The following is a 16925-nucleotide window of genomic DNA, read 5'->3' as shown; positions in this document are numbered from 1 at the left end:
CTCGGGAGAGGAGCCGTTCTCCAGGATCTCAAGCAGAACAAACCACTGCTGATGAATTAGCTGAGACCCACTGCAGAGCACAGGCAAAATGTGAAACATGCTGAAACTCTATGTTAACATTTCTAATGGCGTAAATTAGGATTTCTGTAAGTAAGGTACAGGGAATGCATCAACCTGCAGCACAAGACCACACTGCCTTAGGAAGACTCAGCACAATTCAGTATCACTTCATCCTGCACACAGATGAAGCACCATCAGCCTGCTGAGCATCCCAGCACAGGGCTCGGCTGAGCCACGAGAGCCCCACATGCCTTCCGCTGTGGCTACTGGTGGTTGCTGTCCCAGAGATACATGTGCCCAATGGGAGCACCCATCCTGGCCCAACCTGACATCAAGACTTTAATGACCTGAGGTGGTACAGAAGTGGTTCACTCACCACACGCACACCAGCAGAGGCCTGTAACGAGTCAATTAGTGAACGCTGGGCAATTATTGTTGCTCATCTTTCTGCAAACTGCAGGAAGGCAGCTGTGGCCTTTCCCCCTCTGCTCAGCACAGACTAATGCATTACCACATAAACACTTCCACAGCACCGGTAGGAAAAAATGTATTTTTCTGACAGGTGACACAAATTTAATCAGAGCACGCTACCTGCAGAAGACACTGTGATGGCCCAAGCAGCAGAGCAGGGTTCATTGGAAGTGACAGTGACCTCTTCCCGGGGACACCGAGGGCTGGTGCAGCAGGACGGCTGCGGGCTGGCAGGGCAGTGGGTGCCAGGATCACGCGATTCCTCTCACAGCAGACCTGACTCCAGCTTGTCCCGGGCCATTCTCTTGCTATTGGATAGCAAAGACTTTTAGAAACAGGGAATGGAGATGCAAACACCTTTTCTTTCAGCGGCCAGACTTTACTTTAAAAGAAAACAAAACAAAACATAAAGAAATTCACCTGGAAACTCCAAAGAGAATCAGGTCCCAAACCATTTAGGAGAGCCTGGGTAGGTGTGAAACATGGTCTATTTGTCAAGCACAGTTTTATATTTCACCTGTTTCTGTATTAGGATAGGCCTGACACATTTTATGGATATAAAAATATCCCACAGTTGACTATATCATCATTTAACCTCGTTTTTCCTTTCTAGAGGAGTTTCCTTTGAAGTTCCTCTGCTTATTTCATTACTGTCTTGGGATCTGGAAAAGCTGCTGTTATTTGAAACCACCAGATCTGGAATCCATTAAAGATGAGACGGAGCCAGGGAGCACTGGCATGGTACTAAGTACTCAGCCACAACAATTCAACCCAACTGTGCAAGAAAACCTTGATTGATTATATCCTCAGTAATTATGTCTAAAACTATTTCTACTACCTCTAAATGAGAGGTAAGTAATTTGAGATAGCAATAACTTACTTTTTCACATGCACATGACTCATATAAGCTTTGAAAAATTACTCTTTCCAAGAATGAAATCCACTTCTGTCCATCATTCTCAGAAAATCTACACTACTCACAGAAAAACACACCAGCCACGTTATGCATTATTCATAGGATTATAATGTTTCCTCTCCTTCCAAGAGCAATGTAATTTACAGAAAAATAACTGAGAATGTAACATACAAGGCAAATTGAAGTATAATAGATAAAAGTTATCTAGTACTACCTTCCCACTCTGATGGTGGAAGCTGGGAGAAGAAAAAGATGCTCCAGTATGCACAGCAATAGCCTCCTCGTGAAGGGACGTGTGGATTTTGTACCCACGTAGGGTGCACACTAACTAAAAGGCATTCCTTTATGTCAGAGATGGGCTGCTAGATTCTAAGGGTACATTTTCAATAGGTGTTTTGACCTTGCCAATGTGAACGTTCAAACAAGTCACTGCATTAATACACGAGCCGTTTTCTCCTGATGAGAGAACATTAACAGCCTTTTCAAATACACCTTCCACCACAGGGACCAAAACAAACAGTCTCCAGACACCCCTTCCTGTCTTTCTAGGAATAACTGGAAATTACAAGTACTGCCTACACAACCTGTTGCTAAAATGTGCCTTTGCCAGGTTAGCACAGCATTAGGATTATCTTCAAATGTGCTACCAGGACCTTCAGTAGACAGAGATTGTTACTGCAAGCATTTTTGACACCTCCTCAATTGTGCATTAGAAAACTACTCTCTCACTTCCAGTTTTTTCTGAAAAGAGCATGCAGCAAACCACATCTTTTGCTGAGATACGCTATTTGAAGCTCCTGTCTCTTTCAGGGGGCAAATCAGGCATGTAGCTATTCAAAAGCAATCAACTGATGGAGAAGAACGGACAGAGACTGTTCCACTCAAGGAGCCACTGAGCACCCAGTTGCAGGCATGTCCCACCAGAAGGCAGCAGCTCACTGCTGCTGTGCACCTGCAAAGTCCAACACGGGGCAGGAGTCCAACCTGCACAAACCCAGCTCCCCCCAGGTACTGGCCATAGCAGAGCATCCCTAATCCTGTTGCCAGCATGGCAGCTGAGCACATCACGTTTATTCACTCTGTGAAGATTTTCTTATCACTCAACTGAACTGGGGATTTCTGCGGTACTGGTCACAGAAAGTTCTCCAACAGCTTAACCTCACTCCTCAGTCTTCACTGAACTGTTCAGTTTGGGGAAGCCCTATGAAGAACTATGAACTACCCAGGTTTTCACATATCCAGTTCATGCTCAGAAAGTAAAAATCCCAGCCTGCACACCTCCATTATCCCTTAGACACACGTTTCCCTGCTGGGGCCTTGCCATGCCCTTCCATTCTCCACACAGCTGTAGCTTTAGTTCCATGTGCAGCACATGGCCAGCACGTGCACTGTGTCTCTGCTTCCAACATATTTCACAACCCTTTTTGGGAAAGAAACCACAGAAGACAGGATAACATCTTGCCAAACATACAACTATTTTCAATAAATTATTGCATCTGCTCTAACAGCGTTGATCAAAATTAATTACAATGCAAACTGAAGGTATTGTCGTGGCACTTACAATGAATTATTGCCATAGATGAGACGTCTTCCCAAACTTCAGGCTCAGCCCGCACAACTTAGCTATAAAAATTCAGAATGACAGCCTGACACAACTTTCTTACAGGGTCCCACGGGTACCCGGGGACTCCCTGTCCCAGTCCAGCCTCTGGTAAACCCTGTGCCCAGGCACACACACTCCTTGTGGCTGCAGCAACAGGGACAAGGGTATGAGCATCTGGCCCATGTTCCCTGATGGGGCATGGGGGACGATCCCTATCTTTCCCTCAGCCTGGCCCAGGGCAGGGTGGAAGTCATGTCCTGGAGATAAAAGAGTCTTGGGGTGATGAGTAAAAGCAGGCAATGATGATCAATTGTACAATGAAAGGAAGGAAGCATTTTGGTGGACTTTAACAAAAAAGGAGCTTTTAAAAAACACTCTGTTTAAAATTACATTGGAAAAAAAAGGTATAATGAATGTCCCTATTTTCACAAAAGGATATATTCTCTTACTGTAAACTCTTGGCAGGCTGAACCATACATTTAAACTATCACTTCCCAATTAGACACAAATTAATAATTCTCTGCCACAGGGGAAAACGAGCCAAATCATACATCATTCTTACAGCAGCTAATTGGGCGTGGAGCAGGCCAGCTCTGGTGGTAAATGGTAAATAATGCATATCGTATATCAAACGTTGCATGTAGATAGACAAGTTAATTTGATTCCTAGTAAAGAAAAATAACATTTTAAGAAGTAGAGCATTTATCTCAACACTAACATGCAAGACTGCCTTCACGCATACACCTACCATTACATATGTCCATCATACAGAAAATATTTATCAACAAGCATCATGTTTCAAGATCTGTGTGTCTACATGTAGGTCCATATATACGCATACATCTGTATATACAGACACACAGAGAACCTTACAACTAAAAAAAAATTCACTGTGAATACACGGACATGGAAGTCTCAAAGCTTCCAAGAATAACATATATATGTAAAGTTTTCTAAGAGGCTGATATGGGGTTGCCTCTGTATCAAAGGCTTCTCAGCCACATGCCATTTATTTGCAGGTTTTAGAAAAATTAAACACAATTCCTTGGCAATGTCCAACTGCTTTTTCATGTAAAAATGAAGCCACTCACTACTGAAGAGTTAGCAAGTGGAACCAGCTGGAGAGGGTTTTTTTGTTTGGTTATGTTTTGGGTGTTTTTTTTAAACAAAACATTAAGCTGTTCTTAGTGACCTTTGAGTTTAAAACATGAAAGAAATGTCTCTCCGTTTTTCTCCTTCCCCAGAGGCAAAAAAACTCCATACACATCTAAGCAATTCTCAGGTAACCTGTGCTCATTGGTGCAGCATGTTGATCTCCCCATCACACAATCGCTTCTGAGCTACAATCATTCACTCACAGCTCCACAGAAGACTTGGTATGAACAGAAGATATTCAGACTGCAGAGCTTGCAAACTGAACAAACTTAGTCTATATAGAATAACACTATCTTTTTTCTTAAGGTAGCTAGCAAAACCATGAAAATCACCTTGACAAAAACACCAGTGATGTTGCATATTGATGTTGAGGTATAATGACCTAAATGCTCTCTACTTTTTCTGCAGTTCTAATAACACACTTTGATATTCAACCCTTTTCTACTCTTCCCTACAAACAGAAGATGGAAAGAAATCCCTTACGTGTTTTCCTGGCTGACACCGAAGGAACTCGTCAACCCACAGAGGGATGCAGTGAGATCCAAAACTGCACTCTTTGTAGCTGAAAAGGAAAGCCTTTAGCCAACTGGAAGTGACTTCTGATGGAAACTTTATGATTTTTCTTTTCCAACAGATTAATTGAAGGAAAAGTTTAACTTGACGTTTCATTCCGGTATCTATTGGCAACTGATATTCAGTGATAACTGATATGTTTGCAATTTAAAAGCTTTTCTCCTTCATGCTCATGGCATCACACATTTGGTATTGATAATGCAGAGGGATTTGGCCTGAATTCCAAGTTATCTAAGGATCCAAACTCATGATACTGATTATTTCTCAAATCTTATGTTTTCTAAGACAAACTGGACAACCTCATATTCCCTTGCATGTTTGAACCCTTAGAAAATAGCTGTTTTGTATTTCAAAGAGTCTCTTTTTCTAATCACAAGAACTAGAATTCTTTGTATTTTATTTTCATCATTCAAAATTCTCATGTAATCCACAGCTGAGAAATTATTGCAGATACCACAATATCAAATACCTTTTTGAGAACTCCTCAACCCCCTGTAAATCAGTGCAAGGTCAGCAAGGGCTGCACACACGGCAGCCACCTTGCATAATGGTCCCTTTAGCGTCCTAATCAGCACCTAGGAACAAACTTCCAAATGCACATAGGCAGCAAGAAAACAGGCAAGCCCTGTGTTCCCAAAAGCACCGAATTCTCTGACACCAAGCCATGAAATAAGACAGTCCAAAACCACAACTGAGCAACCTGCATCCCCATCACTGAGCGAGTGCACCGCGGTGCTGATAACATCGACATGTGACACCATGCCCTGGCATGGAGCATCACCACAGACAATGATCTGCAAACAAAACAGCTTAAAATTACACTGCCAGATTATTCCTGTTCTGGGTAACACCCTGTGGCTGTGGGCTACCAGGGGGAATAATGCCAGAGCCCAGGGCTCTTGCTGGCAAATGCTGCCAGTCACCAACGTGACAAGGAGAGATGCAAGACACCACTTCAGGGAGTAGAGTAAAAGCACATTGTAGCAACTCTTTGCATTTCTGTCTATGGTTCCTGTGTGTTGCTCCCAAATAAAGGCAGCACTGTTTGCAGAAAGAAAGATTGTCCTTATAAAAAAAAAAAAAAAACAAACCAACAACAACAAAAACTGCACCAAAGTTCTTTGCATAACCCACACCTGCAGGTGACTTAGGGCAATACGATCTTTTCAGGAGAACCCAGGATGTTAGAGCAAAGACCATGACTGAAAATAAAACAGCAATGACACTTCTGTCCAGCTGTGCTCTGGCCAGACTGCTTGGTGAGAAGGGCAGGTGTGTCAGTCAGAAGGATCACAGCCACCCCACGGCAGGAAAACAGCCCACACTCCAGAAGTGGAAATCCCAAACCCAAACCACCTGCCACAGTCCTCTGTGGTGGGCAGGAGGCATCTCAGCTCCGGGGTGTGAGGAGGGCTGGTACCCTCCTCCTTCTCCCCCTCCCGCGCCCCAGCAGCTCTCTGTGAGGAGCTGGGATTCGCACTCAAACCTCTCTGTTGTGAGCAGGGCCATCTGGCTGAGAAGATGGAACCGGGGATTTCACACGCTGAGTCACAGCAGCCTTGGTGGCAGAACATCCAAACGAGTAAAGAAACTAACACATGATTACAGCTCTGAGCAAAAGAAAATTATGTGTCAGAATTTGAAGGAAGTTTTGCCTAATTTTGCCTTTGGTCAAAAAGACAAATACATACATGGGAGGACTCAGATTTCTTGGTTGTTTTGTTTTGGTTTTTTTTTACCAGCATATAGCCCATACAACCTTCCAAATGAGTATTCTGGGAATAAAAATTAAGCCATTTCTAGAACTGTATTTGGAAACACTGGATCATGTAAAGATACAGAAACAGTTCTGGAAGCTGCCAGTCTGGTGTTTTATCCCCCATCCCAACATGTAATACTGCACCCAAGCCACTCTGCAATTTCTGTAAGCAGGGCAAGATCCTGCTCCCACTCAGCAGAGTTCATTTCAGCTGGCCAGATGTGTGTGTGTGGGGGGGTATCTCTGCCACCTCTTGCAAGGCAGAAATTATATGTCATGTCCACACATAGCAAAGTTAAAAATAAAATCTCACAGCAATAATTTACCTAAATATTTAAAATAAAATAATTTCAAAATATTAAAGGTAATTTGCACGTAAACTGATGCAATACTAGAGGGGAATAAATTAACCTTTTCACTCTACTAAATGAAATGAACACAGTACCCGTACACATAAACAAAACCACACGGTTTGCACTGGAAAGACAGGTTAAAACTCCCAAGCTTTAACTCAAAACATTTTTTTTATTAAAGTATGAATTCATTTATGCTGGAAGATAGTTTTCATACATTGTAAAGCAACAAGCATACTTTCAAGAGATGTGGGCCCTTCTCAATATGTCTCCATGCTCATTTTACATGCTTTACACTGGACTCATGCGTACACTCTCACATACAAACATATAGACCCACAAAACACAGACACAGCTATCTGCTTCGATTAGTTTTCTTTTAAGGCTTCTGCAAGGTGCCCTAGTGCCCCTAACATTACCATAATTACAAACAAAACTGTATAAAGGAGCAGCATTAATTGCAAACTATTAATCTGCTCTCGGCCTTAAAAAATACCAAGTGAAACAAATTTTTCCTTTTATTTGAGTTTTATTAAACATCTGCATTTAAGAAAGGCATGACTCTCTATATCTGTGAACAAGGAAAGATACGGGAATCTTAATGTGAGGTTCTCAACCAGAACAGACGTTCAAACCTGACTCCTAAGGGATCGTTTCCTTTGATTTTTACAGCCAGGCAGCCCTGGCTGTGCAACGAGGCACTACCAGCTCCACCTCGCCAGGGCCACCCGACCAGCAATGTGGAGACCAGTAACATGGAGTTGAGGCTCCCATGTTCATATCACTTCAGACCTGAGGTTGATGAGAAGTCACAGTTCAAACACTGACAGACCCAAGTGTCCCTCAACTCTTACCAGCAGGCGCCCCCCCAGCGGAGCACATCAGGGTTGCAAAATGCACAGACAGGGCTGCTGGCTCACTGTACCCCTGGCCATTGGGGAGTATTTTTGCCCACCCTTTTTTGGTATCCTGCAGTATATAGTCTGAAACTGCAACTACTGGTGTTGGGTGAAATATGTGGCAGCAGGTATATTAAGAAAATAGGTAAAATGAATAAAATAAAGGATAGCATATGATATAATGTGTACATACAAGCATCTTCTTTCATTTTTTATCTGTGAAATATGAATTAATTGCAGAATGCCAGGCCATTAGTCTAAAAGGCTACGTATGGCTGTCTTAGCCTATGTATGGTCAAAGGATTTTTGTGATGCATCACAGAGGAAGATTCTTCGGGAACCATTAGGGCTTTCCAGGTCTGCTTGCTCTTGTATATCAGCCCCCAGCTAGGAATGCCAGAGAAGCCACTAATAAAATGGACTGACCAGTCTTAACAGGACAAACAGGAATGATTCTACTTCATGATGCACACCTGAAATACAGAGACAAGAAAGGAGCAGTGATGGGCAGGTAAGGGAGAAAGGGGAGGGAGCTTTTTGCAACAGCAGCAGATTTCAATGTAATGTAATGACTTTGATGATGCATATCAGTAAGTACTGAATTGTTCTTTTGATTTTAAAAGCTGGTCAGACAAGTGTTTGGCAGTCCTTTCATTCCCCAATTTCAATCGTTGCTTATTCATTCATCAGCTCTCATTCCCTAGGCCATTTCTGCCTTTGCTGAACTGTGAATGAGTTCAGTCAGCCATCGTCAGATTCAAATTCATGAGACATTTCCTCTGACGAGCTGTTCCTGTGGATCCGGCCATCGCTTTTCATGCTGTGAAAAGTCTTCTTAAAGGCCTCCATCATGGCATGGGCCAGCTTTTTGGCCTCCAGCTTGCTCTCACACTCCACAGCATGGCAGTCCATCTGGTAGGACAAGTCATCGTTGATCTCCCTATAGACCCAAGCAAAGATGTTTGGACTGACGTTGTGGTCAGCAGTGCAGTAGGCTATACGTGCTACCTGAAAGGTATCCATGTGGACTGTTGCCTCGCCTTTGAGGTCCAGATGATGCAACCAGACTTGGAAAGGGCGAATTTCCAGAAGGGCGTTAGCTGGGTAAATATCCTCCCTGGCGAGTGTGTGCTTCTTCCATAATTCAATGACTGGTTTCTCTGTGCAGCCCGACAAAAATTGCATCCCTGTTGTGGAAACCTTACCCAAATATGTAACCTGCAAAGAAGAGCAAAGATAGGTGAGACACAGCAGTAGAGTCCAGCATTGCTTCCTGCCATCCCATGGAACTCTCTTTTGCCTGGAAAATAAAAGAAACCCCCTTTCACTGTCTAATTTCCCCATTATCTTCAGTAAAACAGTTTTCAAATTGCTTTCTAGATATTTGTGTTTTGAGATGCTGACATCACCATTCAAACTCAGATATTAAAAATGTTCATTTTCCTAATTTCAAGGGTTTTCACCATTTTCAGCTCCCCTGGAAAGCCCAGCTTTAAAGCCCATGACTGCATCTCTAAGCTCACGTTAACAAGTCTAAGTGCCAGTAGAGGATGCCTCAGGTAGCTCTGATGTTAACAATTTTTTAAAATTTTCTTCTTTATTCAGATTGTTTCTTTGCACCGTATTTCAAACATTAATACTAGGGAGACTGAGACATTCTCAGTTTGATAATGCAAGGCTGTGGGAGGTCAGAAAAGCATGGTCATGGCAGAGGATTTTAAACTGTCTGAATGCTTTATTCCAAAATGATCCTGGTTTTCCACCACTTCTGCTGTTCGTATTAAGCCAGGAATAGCTCGAAGCTGTTCAAAACTCTATCTTTGAGCAGGGCTGGGACACTTATTACATCAACTTAAGAAAATATGCTGTTAAATAAAATCTAGTAATAAATCTCCCTTAGTTTAATCACATAATCTCTGTGCTTTTCTGTCTGCCTCTTTTGAATAAATATCCTGTTATTCAAACTGCACAGGAAAGCAAGGTGTCTGCTTTCCTTTGGTGTACTAGCCTTACCATATTTTGTTCACCAAAAAAATCGAATTTACTGAGAGGTCCATATCAAAATTCTGTATTAAGTCTGTGCAGAAACATTCCCCTAAATCTGAGTAAAGAAGCTTTCTTCTACTTACAGCTGAATGGAAGATTGTTTTATCTGGGAGAAGAGACTTTCTCTAGAAAAGACAGATCAACACTACATAAATACAATTATGGAGATTATTCTATTTATTGCTGTTGCCAGAATGATGCATTTAAGAACAACTCTATGAAAGCAAGTCTAATTTGTCTCTTGCAGCAGTAACTGCCTGAGACAGAATCTCATGTCTCTTGCTTGACGTCTTATAACCTCATGTGTATTTTACTCTAGGCGCTTAGAGAAAAAAAAAATGTAATCACATGCACTTTCCAAATGAATTTCTTCAAAATTCTGTATTAAACACACAGTACCAGTTTTTTTTATTTTGTATATGCTTTAAGAAATGCAAAGAAAAAATATGGGATTTCCACATTTAAAGACATTTAAAAATTCACACCCACAAGGAATACAGGATTTGTATTCCATGCAAACAAAATTTTCCACAAAAATATTTTGCTGCAAGCTTCATCGGTTTTGCAAAACTCAGAGACCTAAATTAAGCCATAATTAAGGAAAAAGCTTACAAAACATTATTGGAAGTCTGTGTGGCTTAATCATGTCTGCCAAAAAGCAATTTCATAACACTGACATTTCAAAATAGGAAGTCTTATTCTTTACCTATAAATATTCATGCTTTGCACTGGGAGTATGTTAAATCTTATAAAGCTTTATATTTTTTGAAACAGTGGGAAACACAACAGCTAGAACAGTTAACAAGGCAAGACCTACCCATGTTTTGCTTTATTTTATTAGTGATGAGAGCTGACTTCCCCAAAGTACTGTAGAATTACTTAAAAGCAAATCTCAGAGCTCATAGTTCCAGCTAAACACATACAAACAGCACATACAAGACCAAAGAGGAATGTGTCTGCAACATACTGGGGGATATTTCAACATGTACCCACAGTCATATTGCTTTGAAAGATCAAGATCAGTGTGCAAATTTGCAGATTCAGTATATTCTCTGAAGGTTCACTCGGCATCAGTTCATATCCACAAGCTAACACACACTATAAATTAACTGAGCATTTGGGGTTAGATTCAAAGCCCATTGCAGTAACAAAGTCCTTCACTGACTTCAAAGAGATTTACACAAAGCCTTTAAACCCTAAGGAACAGAGAATTAGCCTCTTGCTCATGCACTTTGTCATTGCCCAAATACAGTTTGGAATCCCGGGCCACAGGAGAGATGCTGCCACCACCGCAACACTTTGGACCCCCAGCCGCCGTTCGCAGAACACCGGCATCATTCAGAGTACGCAGAAATGAGCCCCTCTCATTACTACATAACACTAAACACAGGGAATTGTTTCATTACAGGCTTGTCTGTAAGAGGAAGCTGTTGACTGTTGCAATGGCATGAGGAATGGGCGAGGGGAGGAAAGCAAAGGCAGCTGCATCCCACTTAGGAAGCATCATTGAAGGTCTTCCCAGGCAGGTAGTGCTGCTGAGCTCAGCGCTGCAGATTCACTCCCAGCACACAGAGCATCAGCTTTGCGGCAGAAACAACACCCAGGTGATGCTCGGGACACCTCTGGCAGTGGAGGAGCAAGACTGGATCGAGCTGTCACACAGGAGTGTAAACTGAGTTTAACGTTCTCTCAGTTCCTTCACTGCCACTAAATGCAACCCCCTGTTGGCCATCAATCCATGCACGGCCTGCCTAAGTGTGAAGTTACAAAAAATAACCTAATTCCTCACAAATAAACTATTTTTATTTCACGTAGAAAAGCAGAAATTTACTCTGAAAGCAGCCAAGGCAAAAGTAACTAATAAGAAGGATGGGATGATGGCTTGTTTACCAAAATGGGACATAATGGTCTGATTTACTGTCCCAGTTCTGTCACATCATCACTGCGTAGGAACCTTTGGAAAGTTACTTACTTAAACACCACTTCACATCTCCATTATATAAATTTCATTTTCCTTTGAGGACACATTCATAAATATTTATAAGTGCTTAGACATTACAACAAGGAGTTCACAGGAGAGAGAATAAACAAAACCTTTGGTTTAGAGTCTCTTCTGTGCTGTGTCTTACACAGAAACATCAACACCTACTAACATTGTTATTTTTTGTTTCTTTTTAAACAAATGATCATTTTTTTCCTAGTTGAGATACAAGCATTTCACAAGAGTAGCATTACCAAAGCTCTTAGTGAAGACAGATCACTTCATGGTCTCCTGCTAAATATAGAACAGGGATCCACGGGCTGGTGAGACACCTTGAACACTGGACACAAAAAAAGCACTATCTTGTTCAGAACAAAGTTTTCTTCATTATTAAATATCATCTAGATGTTATCTGTTACATATTAACCCAATAACTGGCCAATTTAGTAACTTCGATATTCACATTTGCGTAATTGCAGGGACAGTTCTCGTATGAACTAAAACTGGCAAAAGAATGATTTATAGGGCACTTCTCACTGAGCTCCACATTACACTGTTATTCCATGAGCAATGCTCCCTGCATCTTGGCTCCTACCTCATCATGTCTCACAGTACACCCACGTTTATTTAAATGCCCAGAAACCACTGCCCACACACATCATTAGAGTAAAGCTGTCACACCTTCCTTTCCGATTCCCAAGTTTGCCAACCAAAGATGAAAGAACGGGTTACTCTTTTCATTATCAGATGGAGAAGAAAATTATTTTGAGGCAAAAACTCCCACTGGTGGTCTTTTCCATTAAAATCCGTGGTGTCTCATCAGTGTGAAGCCAGCAGGAAGTATAAAAACAAAAATAATTTCCTCTTTAATACTTGTAAGAAGTAGATGTGAAGGCCACAGAAAGACATTATTATTATTTTTATTACTAGTGCATGTGCAAACACATACTGAAGAAATACCTGAACAGAATCAACTGTAGAGCCTCGTTAACTAGAGAATAATTATTGACAAGGACTGGCGATAGCCATAGCTCAGGCTGAAAGCTACATCTGTGATAATACAGCCCTGACCACAAGCCAGCCCTCACCAGGACTGAATAATGCTTTTCCTTCCTTCAAAACACTGGACAGAGGTCACTGGGCAGCACACATCAGTCCAGGAAGATGACTTGCGACAGCGTGGCATGTCCCATAGCAAGTGTCATTCTATACACACCGACGTCAGCAGCCGCGTTCCCTCTTCTCTAGCCTCAGCGCAAAGCAGACGAGTCACAGGTTGCAACATGTAGATTATGATCAAGAAGTTACAGCCTTTACTTGTTTTGGACAAGGTATTTTAAGTAAGAAAAGGAATGGAAAAGCCAGCTCAATGCCACTATATTAACCTTAAGCCATATAGGTATTTCATATCAATCATATCATATCAATCTTCTTCCAGAGGTAGGAATATATTTCTTCATGGCACTTTCAGTCCTTTGTTTTGAGTGTTCCATCTTTCCTATGGATTTCTGCAAGGTACAACTCACAACAACTTCTCGTGCATGTTGAAAATTATCCACACCTTTGCAACCTTTCTATGGCAAACTGGCATTTTCCATCTGATCCTTCGCTTCCTAGCAAGCTGCTGTCACCCAACATGACATAAAATACACTTGTGGTTTCAGCACTTCTGTGCTTGCAAACATTTAAACCTTTAGCAAAAGCCAAGATGCTCTGAAGAGCTCCTTATTTCACCCTAGAGACTTGCCAACAGCAGTGGCAGTATCTGACAAAACTGTCCTCAACAGAGAAATGCTGTGCCTTTGCCCTTTCATAACACAGCTACAGCCATCTGACACGTAGAGATGTCTCATGTCAAAGGACATGAAGATTAATCGATGTCATCTTTCATTCATTGTCCTGGACACAGAAAAACATTTGAGTATTTTGACATTGTTGTTTTCAACCCCTTTTGTCCAGTAACATGGAATAGAAGTATCTTTTAATAACTAGGCTCAAGAGCTTAACAGCTTTGAAAGGACCAATACAGCAGCTGCCACAGACATTTTGGCTTCTAGCACAACACGATTTGTCAGAAGTAATAAGAGGGTTTTACTTTTCACACTCAATTCTTTATCACTGACCTCACATTGTTTACTCAGAGCTCATATGAGATAAAGAACAGCTTAGCTCCTGCATGTGTCGATCTACTTCAGATCTGACTCCCCTATAGACCAGAAGTCCATACGGCTCCTAACTCACAAGCCCCATTTAGGCATCTAAAATTAGGTGGCCCAATTTCTTTTTCTCCCTCTGTTCCCTGGCACTGGCCCATAGATTATGATTGCTCCAAGAAAGCAGATCCAAGTTGTAAAGATCCACAATTGCTACATTACATGAGGGCAGATGCTCTCTTGGCACAGGAAGCTGGCACAGGAACACCTACGCACACAGCACTCTGGGCTCTCTCACTGTTCAAGACCATGATCAAAGGACCATATGGAAAATTAACTACTTAGTCACTTCTTTAATGTAAGTATTTCTTCCACAGCAGATAATGATGCTCTTTGTCAACAAAATTAGCAAAGAAAATGAAAAAAATAAAACAAATAGAGCACAGAACTTGAGCCTGCAGGTATTTACTTTGCATATTCACAGACATTGGAAGATGCCCCAAAGGATTTTGAATCTTATGCAAATCTTAGTAATAGGTGACTGACTCTTTTGTTGATCTGCGTTTTAAAATAAACATGCTTTTAGCCTCCAAGCTGGTCTAGTTGCAACTGATTATGTTTGATCCAGGACAGCAAGATATTCCTCAGTTAAAGGTAAGGCAAGCAGAGGTAATGACATGTTTCTTTCTGAAATTAAAGGAATTTTTCCTGTGGCAACTTCATGGCACGTGGTGAAGGAAAAAAAACTCTTGGAAGGGTCTGTGTCAGGACGCACAGGTATAGATCCTTCAGTCAGCAAGTAAACCATCAGCTTGTCCCAGCCAAGCAAGAAGCAGCAGCCTAAAGATCAGGTAAACTCACAAAAAATATTAAAGAGAAATTCAGAGGAAACTTGAAGAAAGGAGCAGCCAAAATCAGGTTTGAGAGGGCGCGTGCATGTCTTGTTATGAATTGCCACTGGAACACAGATAAACATGCAGAAATTGTCTGGGTTAGCAATACAAAAGCACCCACGGGATGAGAAAGCCCAGGCTTCACCCAGGCTCCACGTACATGCTGTCAAGACCAGAGCAAAGCTCAGTCTCCACATCCATCATTACCAGGTCTGGAGAACTCTGCAAGAAGCTGCTACTCAGAAAACCCGCACTCAGGCCAGGGAGGGTCAGGGCTCACCAGGGGGTCACACAGTTTTGAACACAGAAACTGGATTTTTTTACCCACAGCGGAGCTGGGATACGAGCAGTACAGACCTGCAGCAAGCTGCCCCGTAGCTCAGTCAGTCATGAAGCATCTTTCATTTCAGTAAAAGCAAATTTAGCTGTAGAGTCATTTGCCACATCTTTAATTAGGGAACACTTGGTGCCAGTCAGGGTGGCTGTCCCGCCACACCAGCTGAGCTCCCCTCGTCCTCAGGCGCAGTGACTCTGCCTCGGGCTGGCGGCTTTGGGATGTAGAGCCAAAATATGCTTTTTGGCTCTGCAGGAAAAACAAAAATATCCCAGACATTCCATTGGATCACTGAGCAAATACCGTAAATGATTGCTTAAGTAAGACCCAACAAACTCAGTTAAGGAAAAAGGCTGCACAGTTTCCCTGTGCCTATCGCTGCTCTCTCACCTATGCTGCTCACCATCCAGCCAAAGCCTTCACAGCACAAACACGAGGGTCTTTGTGGAAAACACAGGGCTCCTCAGCACTCAGAAATACTCAGTAAATGCACTAACATGGCTTAAAGAAAGATGTGAAGAACTGTTTTATTTTGGAGACAAAATTCAGAGGGAGTATAGACTGAGCTGGGCAACCATTTAATGGAAAATAACCATCGACTCTGACGGCTGCTGTCCAGTTTAGGAGGGAGAGAAAAAAAAGTCAATATTTAAGGTCTGATTTATTCCAAGGAATTAAAGAGTAGCTCCAGAAAAAGCTGGAAGCGTCAGCACCCCTTCAGCAGTTAAGTCAACAGCCAGCATCTTACTCCTTTAGTAGGAATGAAGCTCAACATAAGTTTTTAAAACAATGCAAAAATTCTCCCTCGAAAACAAAAATAACAAACAAGCCCAGCAAGAAATGCATTCAACTCTTCTTTACATCTTCAGAACTCCTTCAGAAAAACAACGCTGGGTAGCAGCTGCTCCTTGCTTCCCTCCCTCTGTCTGTCTGTCCCCATGGCTATGCTCACAGCAGCCCTCCACAGGTGCCTTTATTTGCCCACGTTTCCCAGCTGTGACCGTGCAGCAGATCCTGCCTTAGCTCAGTAAGGCGTAAGGTGATAGCACGGGGCAGTCACTTTGGACATAACTCAATCCTCCAACTAAATCCCTTTAAAGGACACAAAAGCTCTGGTGATTTTTAACCCATCATTATTCTTCCATGTGTTACAGCCTCTGTGCTTCCAAAAAGCTGTAGCAGGTGAAGAAGGAAGAGCTGGGGCACTGTGAAAATGCCTTTTCTTGAAAAATGCTCATTCTCAGCAGAAAAAAAAAATAATAACAAACACATATTACCAATTCCACTGCTGCTTGTGAGCTAGCCTAGGAAAGCCCTTTAACAGAGCAGCAGGCAGAGCAGATGAGTTACCGTGGTGCAAGGTGGGTGTCCCAAGGCCCAGTCCCATATTTACCAGGGCAGCATCTCAGGCACAGGACTTTTCTGACAGAGGGCAGAGCTCACCCACTAAGGACCTCTCACTCCTCAGATACCCAGCAGGACAAGTACTCCAGCAATTGTGGATGACGGACAACAAGCACAGGGCACATCTCTGAGTTCCTGTCCCAGCTCTGAGTGAGACACCCAAGAGCACACTGACATCCCAGAGCCCCTGTTCACACCAAACAGAACCCCAGTCATCCCAGAGCAGAATCCTGGCAGGCATCTGCTGATGGCACATGGGCATGGCAGCAAAAGACAAAAGCCTCTGCGGAGTCCCCATGGGAGCAGAACTCTCCTTACCGTGCAT

At 42.4% G+C, this 16925-nt stretch overlaps 1 protein-coding gene across 1 annotated transcript in view; it reads right to left on the bottom strand.

Annotated features, from left to right (window-relative positions):
• Nucleotides 1-7042: 7042 nt before the first annotated feature.
• Nucleotides 7043-16925, bottom strand: part of PID1 (phosphotyrosine interaction domain containing 1) — an 85299-nt gene continuing 75416 nt past the window's right edge. The window contains exon 3 of the mRNA XM_082055881.1: nt 7043-9007. Coding sequence (XP_081912007.1) covers nt 8531-9007 — 477 coding nt within the window. The 3' untranslated portion in view covers nt 7043-8530. The remainder of the gene's footprint in view (nt 9008-16925) is intronic.

This window comes from Streptopelia decaocto (genome assembly GCF_964273445.1).
Source record: "Streptopelia decaocto genome assembly, chromosome: 6".
Classification (NCBI taxonomy): Eukaryota; Metazoa; Chordata; class Aves; order Columbiformes; family Columbidae; genus Streptopelia; species Streptopelia decaocto.
The sequence above is the reverse complement of the archived record's forward strand: the minus strand, read 5'-3'. Positions and strand labels throughout refer to the sequence as shown.